Source organism: Vicia villosa, unplaced genomic scaffold (genome assembly GCF_029867415.1).
Source record: "Vicia villosa cultivar HV-30 ecotype Madison, WI unplaced genomic scaffold, Vvil1.0 scaffold7, whole genome shotgun sequence".
Lineage (NCBI taxonomy): Eukaryota > Viridiplantae > Streptophyta > Magnoliopsida > Fabales > Fabaceae > Vicia > Vicia villosa.
The window spans coordinates 779,405-795,945 of record NW_026706810.1 but is presented as its reverse complement, the minus strand read 5'-3'; the positions used below and the strand labels follow the sequence as shown (position 1 = coordinate 795,945).

At 34.3% G+C, this 16,541-nt stretch overlaps 2 protein-coding genes across 5 annotated transcripts; both read left to right on the top strand.

The window, feature by feature from the left end:
* Positions 1-1,526: 1,526 nt before the first annotated feature.
* On the top strand, positions 1,527-4,983 carry LOC131643093 (uncharacterized). Of its 4 annotated transcripts, none has more exons than XM_058913240.1 (6): positions 1,527-1,601; positions 2,548-2,963; positions 3,364-3,726; positions 3,911-4,432; positions 4,522-4,633; positions 4,729-4,983. In XM_058913240.1, exons 2-5 carry the CDS (start codon positions 2,624-2,626, stop codon positions 4,629-4,631), a joined length of 1,335 nt encoding a protein of 444 aa, XP_058769223.1. In that variant the 5' UTR covers positions 1,527-1,601; positions 2,548-2,623; the 3' UTR covers positions 4,632-4,633; positions 4,729-4,983. The 4 variants fall into 4 exon arrangements, with proteins under 4 accessions (XP_058769223.1, XP_058769222.1, XP_058769220.1 ...); XM_058913239.1 differs by having other exon boundaries at positions 4,510-4,633; positions 4,732-4,983; XM_058913237.1 differs by having other exon boundaries at positions 4,510-4,633.
* Positions 4,984-7,077: 2,094 nt separating this feature from the next.
* On the top strand, positions 7,078-16,022 carry LOC131643107 (probable apyrase 6). Its single transcript, XM_058913256.1, has 8 exons — positions 7,078-7,894; positions 8,885-8,997; positions 9,182-9,289; positions 9,637-9,691; positions 10,246-10,437; positions 10,545-10,642; positions 11,873-12,069; positions 15,323-16,022. The coding sequence occupies exons 1-8, from the start codon at positions 7,291-7,293 to the stop codon at positions 15,591-15,593; spliced, it is 1,638 nt and encodes a 545-aa protein (XP_058769239.1). The 5' UTR covers positions 7,078-7,290; the 3' UTR covers positions 15,594-16,022.
* The last annotated feature ends 519 nt before the right edge of the window (positions 16,023-16,541 follow it).

Below are 16,541 nucleotides of genomic sequence, written 5' to 3'. Positions count from 1 at the left end.
CGTGGAAGAATCAAGAAGATAAAGCGATTTCAATCAAGCGAAAAGAAAACTAAAGATCGAAGATTGAAATCAGAAAACGCACAATGAATTGTGCAAGAATGAAGAAGGAGCAACGGCTAACATGTTGACAATGGAGATAACAGGAAGATTGTACAATACCATGAAGAAGAAAGGTACAAAAACTTGATAACCGAAAAGCAAGTTTGTTATGAAAAATAAGCTCTTTCTCATTAACCCTTGAAAGTTGATACAACATACCATATATACAAGTAGATAAGCTATCTATTCCTAATCAGCCAAGTGACCGACTATAATAGGCTAAAGATAATAAACTTAGCCGTACAAAAAGCTTTACATAATTGATACAAGTAGATATAATCTAATAGTTATTAGTCATGAATCACTAAAAATTTTATTAAAGCTATAAAGTGATTTGACTACAAGAAAGAAACATTGATTTTTTTTTTTTTTTAGATTTAAAGTGTCTTTAAATATAAGAGAACATAAATTCATGTTTATCTGTCTTGCTTTAAAAATTCTCCTTTCTTTTTCCACTTACATTTTATCTGGTGATTAGTTTTTCTTTGATATTTTTTTCTTTCTTTATTTTTTTTATTGTTTTTGTCAAAGTATCTTCCTTTTTCTATAGTCAATTTTTAGCATATTTAGCTTTTTTTTAATAAATCTTTTCTCCTCACCTTTGCATATCCTATTCCCTTTGATTTTAATGTTTTCCTATTTAAAGATAAAAAATGAGCATTATTTTTTTAAAATTCTTTTAAATTTCTAAGAGTTATTACTTTCAAAAACAAAAAATTTAACATTTTAGTTTAAATGAGTTTATCAAAGAACCACTTCTTCAGTGGTTAGGCTTTGACCAACAAATCTTTCATTAGCTATCCATATCATAAATCATGATTAAGAAAATTTGAAAATATAGATTTAAAAAACGTTCGAAATTTGAAAATATAAATTTAAAAAAAAAAAAAACGTTCGGCCTCTGGAACATTTACTCTTGCATAAAAAAAATTAACGAGTCTTAAAAAACATCCTCAAAATTTTTCTTCACACATACTGTTTATAAAAAACATTAAATAATTTGGTCAAAAAAAACATTAAATAATAGATTTTAATATATTTGATTGCTTTTAAAAAAAATATTTTTTAAATTACTATTTCTAACTTTAAGTTAAAAATAAAAAATTATTTTGAACTTAATTTAATAAAAATCATATAATTTAAATCAACTATTAAAAAAACAAAAATATATTTAAAATAACATGCATTTTATAAATAAACTCCTTCTTCTAAAATAAACAGTATTTTATTTTACTGTATGGTAGTCCAGTAGTCGTAGCATAAAGAGAAGACATTCCTTAAACCATGCCCCACTTCCCTTTTTGATTCCTCGGAGTCTCCGTTTAGGGTTATTATATTATATTCTCTCTTTTTTATTATTTTTATATTAAATACATTTATTCATTTTATTTATATTACTCTTCACTATCTTTCTCTTCTTTCTCTTTCTCATTTCTCTACTCCATTCCATTTTTCTACCTCAACAACACAAAGCAAAAAACAAACCATTTTCAACTTATATGGTAACTGTTTCTCTGTAATATCCTCTAGATTTTTCAGTCATTTTTCATGCTATCATTTCTATCCAAAAAAGTTTGTTTTTTTTTTTTTTTTAAATTTATTTTTGGTCCCCACATGAATCTTTTCACTGTTTTGCAGAACTGTGCCATTTTTTTTATTTATACCTGAATGATGTTGAAAGCTTCTCAGCTATTCTTGCTTGCTTTGAATGCCACTTCTGATTTTCAAGTTTTCAACTTTATCCTTTATTAATGTGTTTGATGGAGCTTTATACTTTTATTTTTGTGCAATGTTTGAAACCCATTTTTCAGGTACCCTTAAACTGTTTTTTCTTCTTTGGATTCAGCCTTATCCTTTTAGCTGTTACCATGTGACTCTATGGCTGGTTCTGTAACAAACAATGCTATGTTTGAATTTTCCTTTTCTCAATACATGCACATCATTTTTCTTTTGGTTGAGCCATCTCTGGAAAAACTAGTACTTAGAAATCGGCAATTTTTTGAAAGAATGAAAGTGATCGAACTTAACAGTACTCGAACAATGTCGTATTGATGTCGGATACCAACACATGCGAAGTAAAATTCGCATGTGACATAACTCGAACCGGTGGAGACCCACCTGAACCTGCCTTGAGTTTGACGGGGAAAATTCGCTTTGACTAGGTTTGGGTTCATGTTCGGGTTTGGGGGTTGAGAGTGAAAAGTAAGAAGTGAGATGAACTGATTATTATAGTTTAATCTCTCATGAGTCATTAGATTAAATAAGTAAAATTATTGTTTTGAAACTCTAGAGTGAAGTCGTAGAATCGTATGTGTTTATGGTTTTTGTTATCAAAATTCAAATTAGCTTACTCAAAAACTCATTCGTGTAAATTTTGAATCGTATGAGTTTATGGTATTTGAGTTTGTATTTGTTTTGTATTTACTAAGCATTTTTTGTTTCGTGTAGAAACATTATCGCTCAATGTTGTAGCATCTACTATTCTCGTTTCTTTGAGTCTCATTAACACTCAAATTGTTGGAAGATGACAATTATGCAAAGTGAGCAGCCTAAGCATGGCCAACAAGAAAAGAGCTGTAATAATCTTCATAACAACTTTGATCTAAATGTAACTGCTCAAGAGCTGGAGGAAGAGCCCGATTTGCAGTGCGAGTTAATAGAAAATCACTATAGCCAATACCGAGAGAAGCATGTAGATAACCATAATATGGAAACTGATAAACATGAAGAGCTGGTACCTCGAGCAAAGACTTCTGATGGATCCGTTGATCACTTGTTGATTCTAGCACAATCTGCTGAGATATTAGCAGCACAATCTGAGGATAGCGGGCCTAGCACACATACAACAAACAACCAAAATCAAGGTTTGTGATCGACTTCATATAACTGATTACTACAATGTCCATTTTCCTCTGTTAAGGTTTATCTAGCAAACTAGTTGATTACACGTCTCAAGAATATGCTAGCGGTGTAACCAGTGTTATCAAATAGCAGCTATAGTATAACAGAATTTGAACTTATAGTTGTTGTTTTGCGATACGCTATTCGGAATAAAGTCTTGTCAAATAGCAGCTATAGGCTATAGTAACTCTAAAGCTATGTAGCACAACAAAATTTGAACAAACTGCTATTTTTTGCAATCTGAGGATAACACCGATGATACTATCTTTATTTAGTTTGCACATGCATTCTATGCACTTCAGACTTCATAGTCTCAATGTGAGAACAATTTGATTACTATAACTGCTATTCTTCTGTTTATAGATCACACGTGCTCTCAAGAACTACTTGATAGATCGTCATCAGGAACCCGATTAACTCAAATACGGAAGCAAGCTAGATCTAAATATCTTATATCTGATCAAGATACGGATGAGGTTAACCAATGCAAACCTTTACAAGGAAAAACAGTGCGCCTGAGCGAAATAAAGCATCAAGCTAGATGTAAAAGCAAGAATGATTTGTCATCATCACAAACAATCACTGGACTGAGAAACTACCAGCGACAAGGAAAGATACTGCGACTAAGTCAGATGAAACACCAAGCTCGTTCCAAAAACAACGCAGCGGTGAAAGAAGGGACAGAGGAACATATGTGCATAAGTCAACATTCTAACAGAGATAGAGGTGAATAACACTTACTGTTTTAGTCATTATCGAGCACTTGTACATCAACATTTATATGATTCTAATTCTAATTCTACTACTTGTCTAGCTAGTAAGTGTAAGATTGATATATTCTAGGCGATTTAACATCAACAACATTTAGCAGACTACAATCTATACGTAAACATTCATTATTTTTCTACAGTGATGCGGGATAGTGAAAATCACAAGGAATGTCAACATGATGCAAAGCGATTAAGGTCATTCAAGACTAAAAAACCCAAGAAACAGTTAAGGACGGAGTGCGTAAGAAGTTCTGCAGGTACAAGATTGCAAGATGGTGCAATTTTGCCAAAACATAAAGATCTAATCAGTTGTCGACAAGAGCTTCCTCAAACTTCTGGCTGTACTGAGGATTTAGAAACAAACTTTAGTGTAAATAAACTCCGCGCACATCATGGATCAAATGAATCGTCAGAGCTCAGATGCGAATCTCTTCAATATATTCCAAACAGACTTCCGGTGCCAAACAATGTACTTTTGTTCACAGGATTACCAAATTACACATTTCAGCTATATGATCCAAATTTTGGGCCAATGTTGTACATGAATCATGTGCAGCTCAAGGAATATCACCGTGTTATTTCGCGCCGGCATAGAGCAGATCGTATAAAAGAGCTAAGGGCGTTGAAGTATAAGCAACAAAAATCAAAGAATTATGTACTAGGTAAGATAAATATACAAATTATTCATTCATTTATCAGTATCAAATACATCTCCATGTGACAACTTAATGTATATCAGAAACAAATTCAGAGGTGCAAAAAGAAAATCTACCTGTAAAAAGACTACGCTTAACTCAACTGAGACGTGAAGTTCGTATAGGGAATCAATGTTCTGTCATGCAAGGACCTGGTGAAAATTAGAGGTAAGATGCTACTTTAATCTCATCATCTATAATCAGTTATGCAAAAAACTATATGCAATCATTAATGAGAGATCAACCTTGTGTTTCTTGTGCAGAAGTGTTTGGCTGTAGCAAGAATTTTAGGGGACTAGAATGCATTACAAGAACAAGTCCTGCAAAGCTGCCGTGGACATTTGTGCTACCCTGCATTTTAAGATGATGTTTTGTATATACTCTTCATGACAAAATTCTGATAAGTTTTATTTGGTAATTGTTTATCCTTTGAGATATATAAATACAAAATGATTAAACAGTTGTTTGAGTCTTTGAATATGTCGGCGGTATCACTATAATGTATCGGAATTACAAAATCGTTCCTGAATGTGTGTTGTCACAGTTTGATTCTCAAAATGTATCTTTTGTTAATCAGTTTGAAGTTTTGATAATCAAAATAGTAGCAATGAACCGAAACAGTTAGAGTAGTAGGCTTCGATTTTTTAATCAGGTCCATGAACATGAATAATCAAATGAGCTGAACATGGAGACTAACATTGGTCTACTTGTTTGGTTCATAATCATCTTGGTTTGATTATATTAGACATTGGTAAAACAAATTCAGTAACAAGAGGAGAGTTTACTGTCACTGCTTTTTCTGCAGGAGATGGCATTTTTATTTATTTGGGTTTGACTATAAACAATTTGATTTGGGACATTAGAACCAAGATTGAGAATTGTTTCATTAGGATGTTTAATTTTTGGTTAAAAGAAAATAAAAGAACATTAATTGCATCAAAAGTTGATGTTGGGTGCCATGGTTGTGAATTGATGAAAGGTTACTTGAAGCAATTTGACACTGACATTGGAAAAGATTCTGGGAAAGAAATCAATTCAAAGAAGTTTGAGAAGTCGAAAAAAATGTTGAGAGTAACACGAAGAAGATGAACTTATTCATCATTGCTTTTATTTTTTCTTGGATTTATTTTTGCTTTTTTTTGTAAGTTGATAAATCAATTGTAATGTTTTGTATTATGAATGTAATATCAAATATAAAGTTTTTAGTTAGATGGATGGTGAAAAGATGCACTAGACTTCCGTGTGGTGCTGAAATTAAAGAGATTTGGGAGGGGGATGAATTTGAATACTTGATAATGACACACTTTTCTCTTTATTTACTAGGAGCAGGTAAATTGTCCTCGAGGGACACGACACGCCATGTAGGGAGCCGTCTGATTGAAAAGATGCATTTGACTTGCGGTATAGTGGTGTGGTGTTGGACTTTCAAAGTTAACACTCCATCATCTAAGTTACTGAGAGAATCAAAGTGATGTGAGAGGGGGAATGAATTTGAATACTTGATAATGACACACTTTTTTCGTTATTTACTAGGAGCAGTTAAATTGTCTGCGAGGGACACGACATGCCATGTAGTCAGCCGTCTGATTGATTAGGATGGTAGATGATGCATCAGCGTACGTTGACAAGAAGTGTTAGATTTAAGTTTGAACTCGCGTTAAGTTTCTTATTTGACCTTGTTCGTCCTTCTGATAGAGTTCGTTGCTATGGAGGTAGCCCCCACCATGATTCGGAAAGCAAAAGGAGATAATTCAACAGATTGGGTAGATCAAAAGATGTTGGATATTGCTTCTGTCTTTGCAGGAATGATCTAGATCATGTTTTTACTGAAGTTAGGTCTTCATTGGGTTGGAGTGTGTTCCTTCTAAATGAAGATAAAATGATATGCTGATAAATACGAAGACGTGTCATTCCCTTTCATGAGTGCTTATTCTTTTTAATAGGCTTTCGTCTTCCTTTCAACGACTTCAAGATAGACATCCTGAACCACTTGGTAATTGCTGAACCACTTGGTAATTGCTCCTTCACAATTGCACTTAATAAGTTAAGCGCACATCAAAAAATTTCAACATTAGTACGAGAAAAGTACGTAAATCTTAGAGCTCTAAATTTCAACATTAGTACGAGAAAAGTACGTAAATCTTAGAGCTTTTCTTTCATATAATTCTGTGATTCCTTTTGGTAAACTCAAAATAAATATCATATAGTAAATCTTAGAGCTTTTCTTTCATATAATTCTGTGATTCCTTTTGGTAAACTCAAAATAAATATCATATAATAATCGGGAGGTCAACTCTGACATCAAGTGGGTCAAGCCCACTCCCGATCGCAGTTGTGGGGATCGAACCATAGTCCTTCCTATAAAATCAATCGCCAATCACCACTGAAACAACTAACGATTAGTAGTGGTAACTTCTTTTTCCACACAATTTTTTTGAAGATTGTACCTTCAATCAAATCAAATACTAGTTAATAACATTTAATTATTATATATAATAATATAATAATTCAAAATTTTATTTTTTTAATACACTTGATTTTGAATAATTTACTCAACATTTTGAAATTGATAAATAAGATACATGGCTCGGGTAATAGCTACTTACAATTTTCTACTAAAAACAATTTAACCACTCAAATTTAAAATGACAAACACGCATTAATTCTGTCTCTCCCACTCCGCAAATTTCTCTCCCTCTCTCTCCCTCCGTCCGCGCTCGGGGAGAGGTCAGAGCCACCACCGCCGCCCACATCTCCGCCACACCACCACCCCTTGACATGATCAACAATCCCCCCTTCCTCCTCCATCTTCCGAATTCCATTTGATGCGACGATTGAATGCTCGCAATCGCGTCGGCTCAAATCCAAACCAAATGGATCCAACCGTGAAACGGATCCAAATCCGCTCCACAAATCTCTTCGCTCGCAACAACAACAGCAACAGCAATTCAAAGTGTCTCTGTTTCAAGACCACGTTCATCGTTCCTCTCTTCTTCTCGTTCCTCCTCATCCTTTCGTATTACACCTTCTTCTCCTCCTCATCGGGAGCCAGAACTAGAGCCAGTTTCCGGTACAGTATAATCGTCGACGGTGGAAGTACAGGAACTAGGGTTCATGTGTTTAAGTATAGGGTTAAAAACGCGTTGGATTTTGGGAAAAAGGGGGTGGTTACGATGAGAGTGAATCCAGGTTTGTCGTCGTTCGCGGAGGATCCGGATGGAGCGGGGAGTTCGTTGTCGGAGCTGGTGGAGTTTGCGAAAAGCCGGATCCCTAAAGAGAGATGGAGGGAGACGGAGATTCGGCTTATGGCTACGGCTGGGATGAGGATGCTGGATGTTGAAGTGCAAGAGAATATTATGGATTCTTGTAGGAGGGTTTTGCGTTCTTCTGGATTCAAGTTTAGTGATGATTGGGCTTCTGTTATAACAGGTTCTATTTGTGAAGTTGAATTTGCTTACTTTATGTTATTTAGTTGACTTTAATTTTTTTTAGAGTTGTTTTTTTGGTTGAGGTGTTTAGGTGAAATTTTGAAAATGAGAGATTTTTGTGCATTTGAAATTTGAATACTCTTTTCCATGTTGAATATAAGCAAAAGTCACTAATATTACACTTGTTAAGAATTTTAGTTTAGTGGAGTTAATCTTCTTAATCTTATAAAAATTGGTGTACTTTGAATTGTGTCCTTCTTTTAAACTTGTTTTATGGGAATTAAAGATTCATTGAAAATTAAAACGTAAGTTAATTGAGAGGTATGTTGTTAGGTATGATATTACTTAACAGAGTGAAAGCAGTTAAGTTTGTTTATATGTGAGACTAAGACTACTACGAACAGTTTTGTTTATATTCGAGATTAGAGGGATCAAGTTTATTGTTGATATTTATGAAACGGGGCTTTGTTAATTTACTCGGCAAGAAGCAGGATTCTCATGCTGGCAGGTGATAATTGATATTAGTATTACAATAATGTGTGTAGTATTATATATCAATAGCGCTGGGTTTAAAGATTGATGAAGAATGTGGCCTTTTAGTTCTGAGAAGGAAGAATGTAAAAGGCAGAGAGGGAGAATGACCAAATGTAATGTTTTTATGACTAAGTGGTTAAAGAAAATATATTTGCGTAAGATTGATAATGAAAGAGAATGTTTGCGGATACCTCAATGATTTACAATGTAGTGAACCTAGTTGTCTATCATCTCTTTCAATTTTTTTTTCAATCGCAGTTTGGCTTGTTGTCATGCCAATATTCTTGGCATTAGCAGCATCATAACGTAAATGTGATGCTTCTTTTGTTTTCTCCTTCATTCATCTTAATTTTGAAGTAATTTTTTAGTAGTTTTAAGCTCTGTCAATGTCTACGTTAATTGGTGATCTGGTTTATGTAACTTTGTTTTAACTTGTTATTCTATTGTGGTTTTACAGGTTCTGATGAAGGAGTGTATGCTTGGGTTGTTGCTAATTATGCACTGGGAACTCTTGGAGGAGATCCGTCTGAGACAACTGGGATTATTGAACTTGGTGGTGCTTCTGCTCAGGTAAGACTTCATCTTTTCCTGATTGCCTATGATAAAAAATTCCATTTTGGTTATATCAATACGTAATTGTTCACAATTTGAGCGCAATTTCTTTAGGAGTTTTAATTTTAAAGCCTATGTTTTAGATAAAGATATACATATTTGGAAGCATGACAGATGAATTTCTACCTTACTCTTATTTTAGGTAACCTTTGTATCAAGAGAAGCAATGCTGCCTTTGTTCTCACGCACTGTTAAATTTGGGAATATCACTTACAACCTTTACAGCCACAGTTTGCTTCATTTTGGCCTGGTGATTATTAATCTCTTTTCTATGTTGAGTATGTTCTTAAGGCTCATTAGCATGCTTGTGTCTACTGATGTACTGGATTCTTAATCACAAGTTACCAAAGACGTTCCACTGGAAAGGAATTACAACTTATGAAATATGAGTTTTGATGTTGTTACTTAAAAGTTGGAATGGTGATGTTCACCCTTTTATTGCTTTAATATCCTATCCATATCATAAGGTCATTAGTTCTTATTGGTTTCTTCTATTCCAATGTGATTCTCTTTGCGAGTCAAATGGCTGATCAAGCGTTCTAGATTTGGAATGACTCCCCGGTATCTGATACTTTCTGATTGTTATTCATTTTGCAGAATGTTGCTCATGACTCATGGAGAGAAGCACTTATATCAGGAGATTTAAACCTGGGTAATTACACATGCTGAATTTAAGAGACCTTTGAACTTAATTACCGTACTGTATTGTTCTTATAATTTATGCTTGACTTTGCAGTTTCAAACCATCAAATAACTCTTAAAAGAATTATTGTATTTTTTTTACCATGAAATATATAAAAAGTTAAATAACAATATTCTATTTGCAATTAAAGTTATTCTGGATAAAATACTATGGAAGCTTTGTATCATAGTTCTTATTCAGATGTGGTTAGTTTTTCAAAGTTTATAGGGGTAATTGTGATGTGCTCTTCTTATACTTTTATGTGAAGTACTTTCTTTGTCTATATTGGTGAACAGAAATATTTTTCTACATAATTTTGGCAAAATATGTTGATGTATTTAATGACTATATGCACTCCTTTAGTTCTGCTATGCCTCGTTTATTTTTTTATGTCAATTTTTTCACTAGGAGGCAACCTTCTCTTTTTTAACCACTAATTGCAGGCTTGCACTTGCATCATAATCACATGATCTCTTTAGATATTAATATGATGTGGTATTGATTCTTTATTCTCCTCAGTGCAGCTTCTCAATATATTAAGGATGGGTTGCACATAGATCCTTGTACTCCGGCAGGGTATTCTTATAATGTGGATTCGTGGAAGTCCTCGCCTAGCTCACATAGTGAAGAAAGCCAAAATCAGCACACTGTTCAAACAAGGGGAAACTTTTCGGCGTGCAGATCTGCAGCATTGACCCTATTACAAAAGGGGAAAGGTTGTATTCACTTTTACTAATTTTCTATTGTTAGATTCCCTTTTCTTGAGATTTTTCTCATTGTTGATTTTGTCTAATAGTTGGTCATTTCATTTTTAATTTTGCAGAATCGTGTTCTTATCAGCATTGCGACATAGGATCAACTTTTATACCTAAGCTTCAGGGGAAATTTTTGGCTACAGAAAATTTCTTTCACACATCAAAGGTTCTTTTTATGCTTTTTAGTTATTGGGGGTTAATATTTTAAGCTTCATTTGCTGTTTTCTCGTCTACTATCTACGATCTAGTATGATTGTGCATTTTTGTTACCCTAAAAATAGATGCATTAGAGTTAGAGAGATATTAATGTACCATAATTCACAACTCTATTCTTTCTTTAGCAACCAAGGTTGTCAAACCCGAAATTTTATGACTACTCAATATGCCTTCGTAGAATCAACTCGTAAACTCATACGAGTTTACCTTATATCAAAATTATTATACACATGTCATACATACTTATACAGTACTATGAATTCATCAATAATTCAAAAATTTAACTTAATTATTAAACAAAAAATATATCATATTACCATAAGAAAGTGTTATGCTCATAAAGTTACCATAAGAAAGTGTTATGCTCATAATACATAGAAGCATAATGAATAAGATCTAACCTAGGAAGTTCTTTAGTCTAGGAATACTAACAATCACTCTAGAATATCTACACTCATAATTAATTCTAACACTCCTCCAAGCATACATATCATATGCACCAAGCTTGTTACAAATAGATTGAGCCAATTGATCATTTGAACCAACAAAACCAGTTATGATTTCTCATGAAAGAACTAAACACATAGAGATCGACTGCCACTTTGCAAGACATAAGGTTATGTCCCTGGGTGTCCATTTAATTTAATATCCATCATTAAAATCACGTGTACCCTACCTTGCTCTGATACCATATGAATTTTGTGAGTTTTGTGTGTATCAAGTTAGATCACACTACATATATTTATAACAGTGTTACAATAAATACATTGAAGCTTAATGAATATGCACCAACCTCGGAAGTTCTTTAGTCTAGGAATGCTAACAGTCACTCTAGAATATCTACAGTTCTACACTCATAATTAATTCTAACATTGATAATACACCCTCTACTCAATTACAATTTACAAGCAAAAAAAAGTCAGTGTTTGGTAGAGAGTATATAAACAAATTCCAATTAACATCACCATGTTACATAGAAAAAAAAAAACTAACTTTGCCATATTGAACATTATGTTATCATTTTCAAAATACTCTTCAACAAATACAAGTTCTCGTAGAAAATTAAATAAACAGAAAAGATAATTTTGTGGCTGACTTTGTATTTACTTATTTTTGCTTATATTTGAGTTCATTGAATACATAATGTACACTGATTCTTAATTCTTTGCTGCTGTATTAGTTTTTTGGATTGGGGCCACGGGCTTATCTCTCCAATTTGATGACTGCTGGGCAAAAATATTGCGGAGAGGATTGGTTAAGGCTAAAAAAAAAGTATGTCTCACACGATGAGGAAGATTTACTTCGACATTGCTTCTCTTCTGCATACATTGTTGCTCTGCTTCATGACAGTCTTGGGATTGGTATGAATGATGAGAGGTATTCCTGCGCACTTTTCTTTTAAGATATTTGAATATATAGTGTGAAAATAGATACTATTGCCTTATTTGCATGGAACACTCGGTTACATTCCTACACAAAAACAACAAAATTAGGATGAAGTACCATATCTTCCTAAAGTTTGGTGTAGTTATACATGATACCCTTCTTGCTTGTACCTATGCATGACACATTAACCTCTCTACGGGTATGTTTGGTTGTGATGTGAGAAGAAAGTGGGGGAGAGAAATAGGTAACGAAGTTTGATAAGAGAGAAAAAGGTAAGAAATAAAAAAACAATATACAGTTTTATATTATTTGAATTTAATTGCTCATACAGAAAATAATTTTTGTTTAACTTATCTAATAAGTTCAATTGATTTAAGTTGATTTAATTGATCAATTAGTTTCATTAGTTTAATTTTATTACATTGTTAAACCAATTTAATTAACCAACATGAATTGGCCCGAGTAAAACTAGATTTGGATCTCTTAAGCAAGGTCTAGGGTTCACATTTTATGGATGAAAATAACATGATTGGCTGGGAGAATCCCCACTAAAGGTGCCCAGTGAGGTTTCTGGTGGAGGTTAGTCATCGGCAAGCAAACCGCTGTATACTTATTAAACTATTACTTGGTCAGAACTAAAACTAAACAAAGCCAACAAGTTGGAAACTGAAAGAAGCAAAAAAAAATCCAAAGTCAAGTCCAGCGATTTGCAAACCAGGGATAGAAATGGATAAAGCAAAAAACAGAGGCTCCATCTCTGTGGCATTGCTTCTCAGAAGTGGAAAGAATACAGATAGGTGCAGGACCCGCTGTCTTATCTCTCTATTATCTATTTCTTTGCATACTAAGCAACAGGGAATATGCTGTCTCTCACCTCTTTCTCTCTTCTCCATTTCTACTAAACCAAACACACTGATACCAAATGCACTGATAATGTGAAAGCGGATTCATTTAGCGGATTCATTTGTTTGTAAAATATATTAAATATGAAATTTCTCAATTACCCTCTGTGAACACTTATTCATTGCTGGAAAAAAAACTATAGTACCCTGAATCTCTACCGAAATCCTTTACCTATTCTCTCTGGTCGTATGAAACCCAACCATATATATAAAGAAAGTTGATGAACAGAAGAGGGTTCAAGGAAGTTGCTGGTGCAGCTAGCTTTGGTCTCTGGCTTTAGGGAGAGTAGTAGGCGGGCGCTTGCGCTTCCAATTATTGGTTGTTGTGCAGTCTCTGGCTTGAGGGAGAGTAATAGGCGCTTCCAACTTGCTTGTGACAATGTAGGCAAAGATTTGTTGGTTCCTGTTGATGAGTTGCAACCGGGTCAGGGGGTGGAAGTGGATGTTCACCAAACAGGAGCTCTATTGGGAATAGTAAGGCTATTCAATTCGAACACTGTTGGAGCTTGGTGTCATTTTGGCCTCAAATGCCAGTATTTGTATCTGGAACCCACTTCTGCAAGCCTCAGTGGCGAGCCCCCGAGCCCCCATATCTCCATCGTCCTAAATGAAGAACATGACAAGAAGATCATGTTGTCTTGATAGCTGTTGGCTTAACAAAGTTATTTTTGTGGTTGAATCAGTGATGGTGATTATTAGAGAATATTCAGTTTCTGAATTTCTATTTATTAAAAAAACTGGTGCAACCAACAAAGGTTAGTTGCACAACCATTCTTGATAGGCTTAGACTAGCTTTGCCGTATTGTAACTTCTATACACCTGCTGTACAGTATCCCCCTATGTCTAACTAATCCCTAAAAATCATGAAACTACTAACAGAAGTTAGTTAGAATCTCGAGCTATCCTCTGATACATAAATAGATCAATCGCAGGAAAATTGCACAGAATTTGTATTGTAGAAATTTGTGATGTCTAGATGGATCTAGTCTTCGATATAGCTTATAGGGAATTCTCAATTCAGTTTCCACACTTATAATCACTTGACTTTTGTTACCATTAGCTTTTCTCTAGTGCAATATCATGCGTGCAACCATAACAATGTTGGTAAGATAATTTGAGTATTTGGTAAATTAACAGATACAATAGTTGATAAGTTAATTTGATTGTTTGGTAAATTAGTAGTTACACTAGTTGATAAATATAAAATGACATAAAAGTATATTGGAATTTCCACCTTAATTGCGGCCCACCCCTAGTCGCCTTAATTGTGGCACTTTGGCTTGCCTTCATTGTAACCTCCAACACCTTCATTCATTGTGTTGGGTTTGAAGGGGTGGATTTAGTCCCACATTGCTTAGAGTGGCCTAGGTTGTGTTTAGTAGTGGGGACAATCCTCACCTTACAAGCCGGTTTTGTAGGGATGAGTTAGGCCTAACCCAAAAATTATGAAATGGTATCAGTGTCTATCCTAGATCATTTGTGGGGCTTCCCACATCATCCACGCTTCGGGCTTATTGAGGCCTAAGCGTGAAAGGGTATGTTGGAATTTCCGCCTTAATTGCGGTTGCCCCCTAGTCGCCTTAATTGTGGCATCTTGGCTTGCCTTCATTGCAGCCTCCAACACCTTCATTGTGCTGGGTTTGAAGGGGTGGATTTAGTTCCATATTGCTTAGAGATATGGCATGTGTTGTGTTTATAAATGGGGACAATCCTCACCTTTCAAGCCGGTTTTGTAGGAATGAGTTTGGCTTGCCTTCATTGCAGCCTCCAACACCTTCATTGTGTTGGGTTTGTAGGGTTGGATTTAGTCCCATATTGCTTAGAGATATGGTATGTGTTGTGTTTGTAAATGGGGGCAATCCTCACCTTACAAGTCGGTTTTGTAGGAGTGAGTTAGGTCCAATCTGAATTTTGAGAAAGAACATTCTTAATTAAGAAATTGATGGTCTCATTATCTTATTATATTATATTACTAAATTAATTTTTATTTGATGAAAATAAATATTTATATATAAATTTTATAATGAAAATTAAAAAGATACAAGTAATAATAACATTGTAACGTTGAATTCAGTTCTATTAATCTAAAATAATAATAAAAATATGTTAATTGAGAGGAATTACTGCTTGTGCCCCTTAATGACTTTTTTTGTACTTCCTGTAAGCCTATACTTTCCTGGCTTCACTTGGTAACAATCTTTCTGGGTTCAGTTTGTGTGCCTGCACTTTCACTTGTCCATTTCTGGGGTTGGGATTGCATATATGTTTTTTGGTTTTCTCAAGTCAATTTTATTTGTGTCCTATTGGTTGAATCATAATTGATTATAATCACTGTTGGGCAGGATCAAAGTTGCGAATCAGGTGAGAAATATTCCGCTCGATTGGGCTTTGGGAGCTTTTATTCTGCAAACTACAGCCGATACAGATCCACATAACCATAACTGGATTGCCGCCATTTTCAGCAATGAATCACCCACTCTCCTCACACTGGTTGGAATATTTATAATATTGTTGTTTACAGCATGGTCTATATCTAGGTGGAGAAAACCTCAGTTGAAGACAATTTATGACCTAGAAAAGGGGCGATATATAACTACAAGAGTTGCTAGGTAATGCTTGATAGTAGATCAGATCTGGGTTCTTGGTATACATACATGGCTGCATGTTGTGATTTTGACGAAAAATATTTATCATTTCAAACTCGATTGCCGCTTGCGTCATACCATCAAGGCCATGCTAGTTGAGCTGAGATTGTACAACATTGGATTTGGATGCAGCATGTGAAGATTGGGGAACTAGTGTAGAGTAGTAAGTTTAATTTTGTGTTGGGCAACATGATATACTGGTTACAGATAAGAACAGTAGGGCAAGAAGTTGAACAAGTCAGCCCAGGGAATTGCCTGGTGGAATTGGATGTTGCATCCTTCAAATGAAAATGCCAATGTTGTGTGATCTTTTGTAATTGTACCCAGCTTTGTACCATTAAAAAAACTCAACTGATATTTGCGAATTGCTAAATGCAAACAGAAACACATTCACTCACATTTATTCTCAATGGTTAAAATTTAAATAGTCTCATTAATCATGTATGATTGTGGCAGTGAGTATCTTGCTAGTATTTTTGTTACTCTCCTTTAACTCACACAAACCTTTAATGTGGTCTCATGGTACTTGTTAAACGCCTTAGTACCAACACCTCGGAAAAAATGGTGTGTATGCGTCAGAAATTGACACGACACTTGTAATCTGTGTCAGAATTAACACCGACACTTGTAATTATGTTTAATTTATTACTTTTTAAATTATTATCGATGTTGATGTGAGAGTGTTGGTTTCAATGAGAAACTTTTTACACCAATATTTCTAAAAAATCACACATTTGAAAAGTGTATTTTTAGACAACATATTTTGCTTAAAGGTATGCAAGTCATGTTGGAGGATATAGAAAGTTCCTAATAACATAAGTGTTGCTAAGATATTTTTTTTATGCAATTCTTTGTGAAATACAAGATTCACCAGCATTATTAAAAATTAAAACTCAACTACAAGAGTTCCACATAT

Coding starts and splice junctions, on each gene's coding strand:
- LOC131643107 (XM_058913256.1), top strand. CDS start 7,291: ATGCGACGATTGAATGCTCGCAATCGCGTCGGCTCAAATCCAAACCAA. Junction 9,692..10,245: donor ATCAGGAGATTTAAACCTGG/GTAATTACACAT, acceptor TCCTCAGTGCAG/CTTCTCAATATATTAAGGAT. Junction 10,438..10,544: donor CCTATTACAAAAGGGGAAAG/GTTGTATTCACT, acceptor TTAATTTTGCAG/AATCGTGTTCTTATCAGCAT.
- LOC131643093 (XM_058913239.1), top strand. CDS start 2,624: ATGACAATTATGCAAAGTGAGCAGCCTAAGCATGGCCAACAAGAAAAG. Junction 3,727..3,910: donor ACATTCTAACAGAGATAGAG/GTGAATAACACT, acceptor ATTTTTCTACAG/TGATGCGGGATAGTGAAAAT. Junction 4,433..4,509: donor ATCAAAGAATTATGTACTAG/GTAAGATAAATA, acceptor AATGTATATCAG/AAACAAATTCAGAGGTGCAA.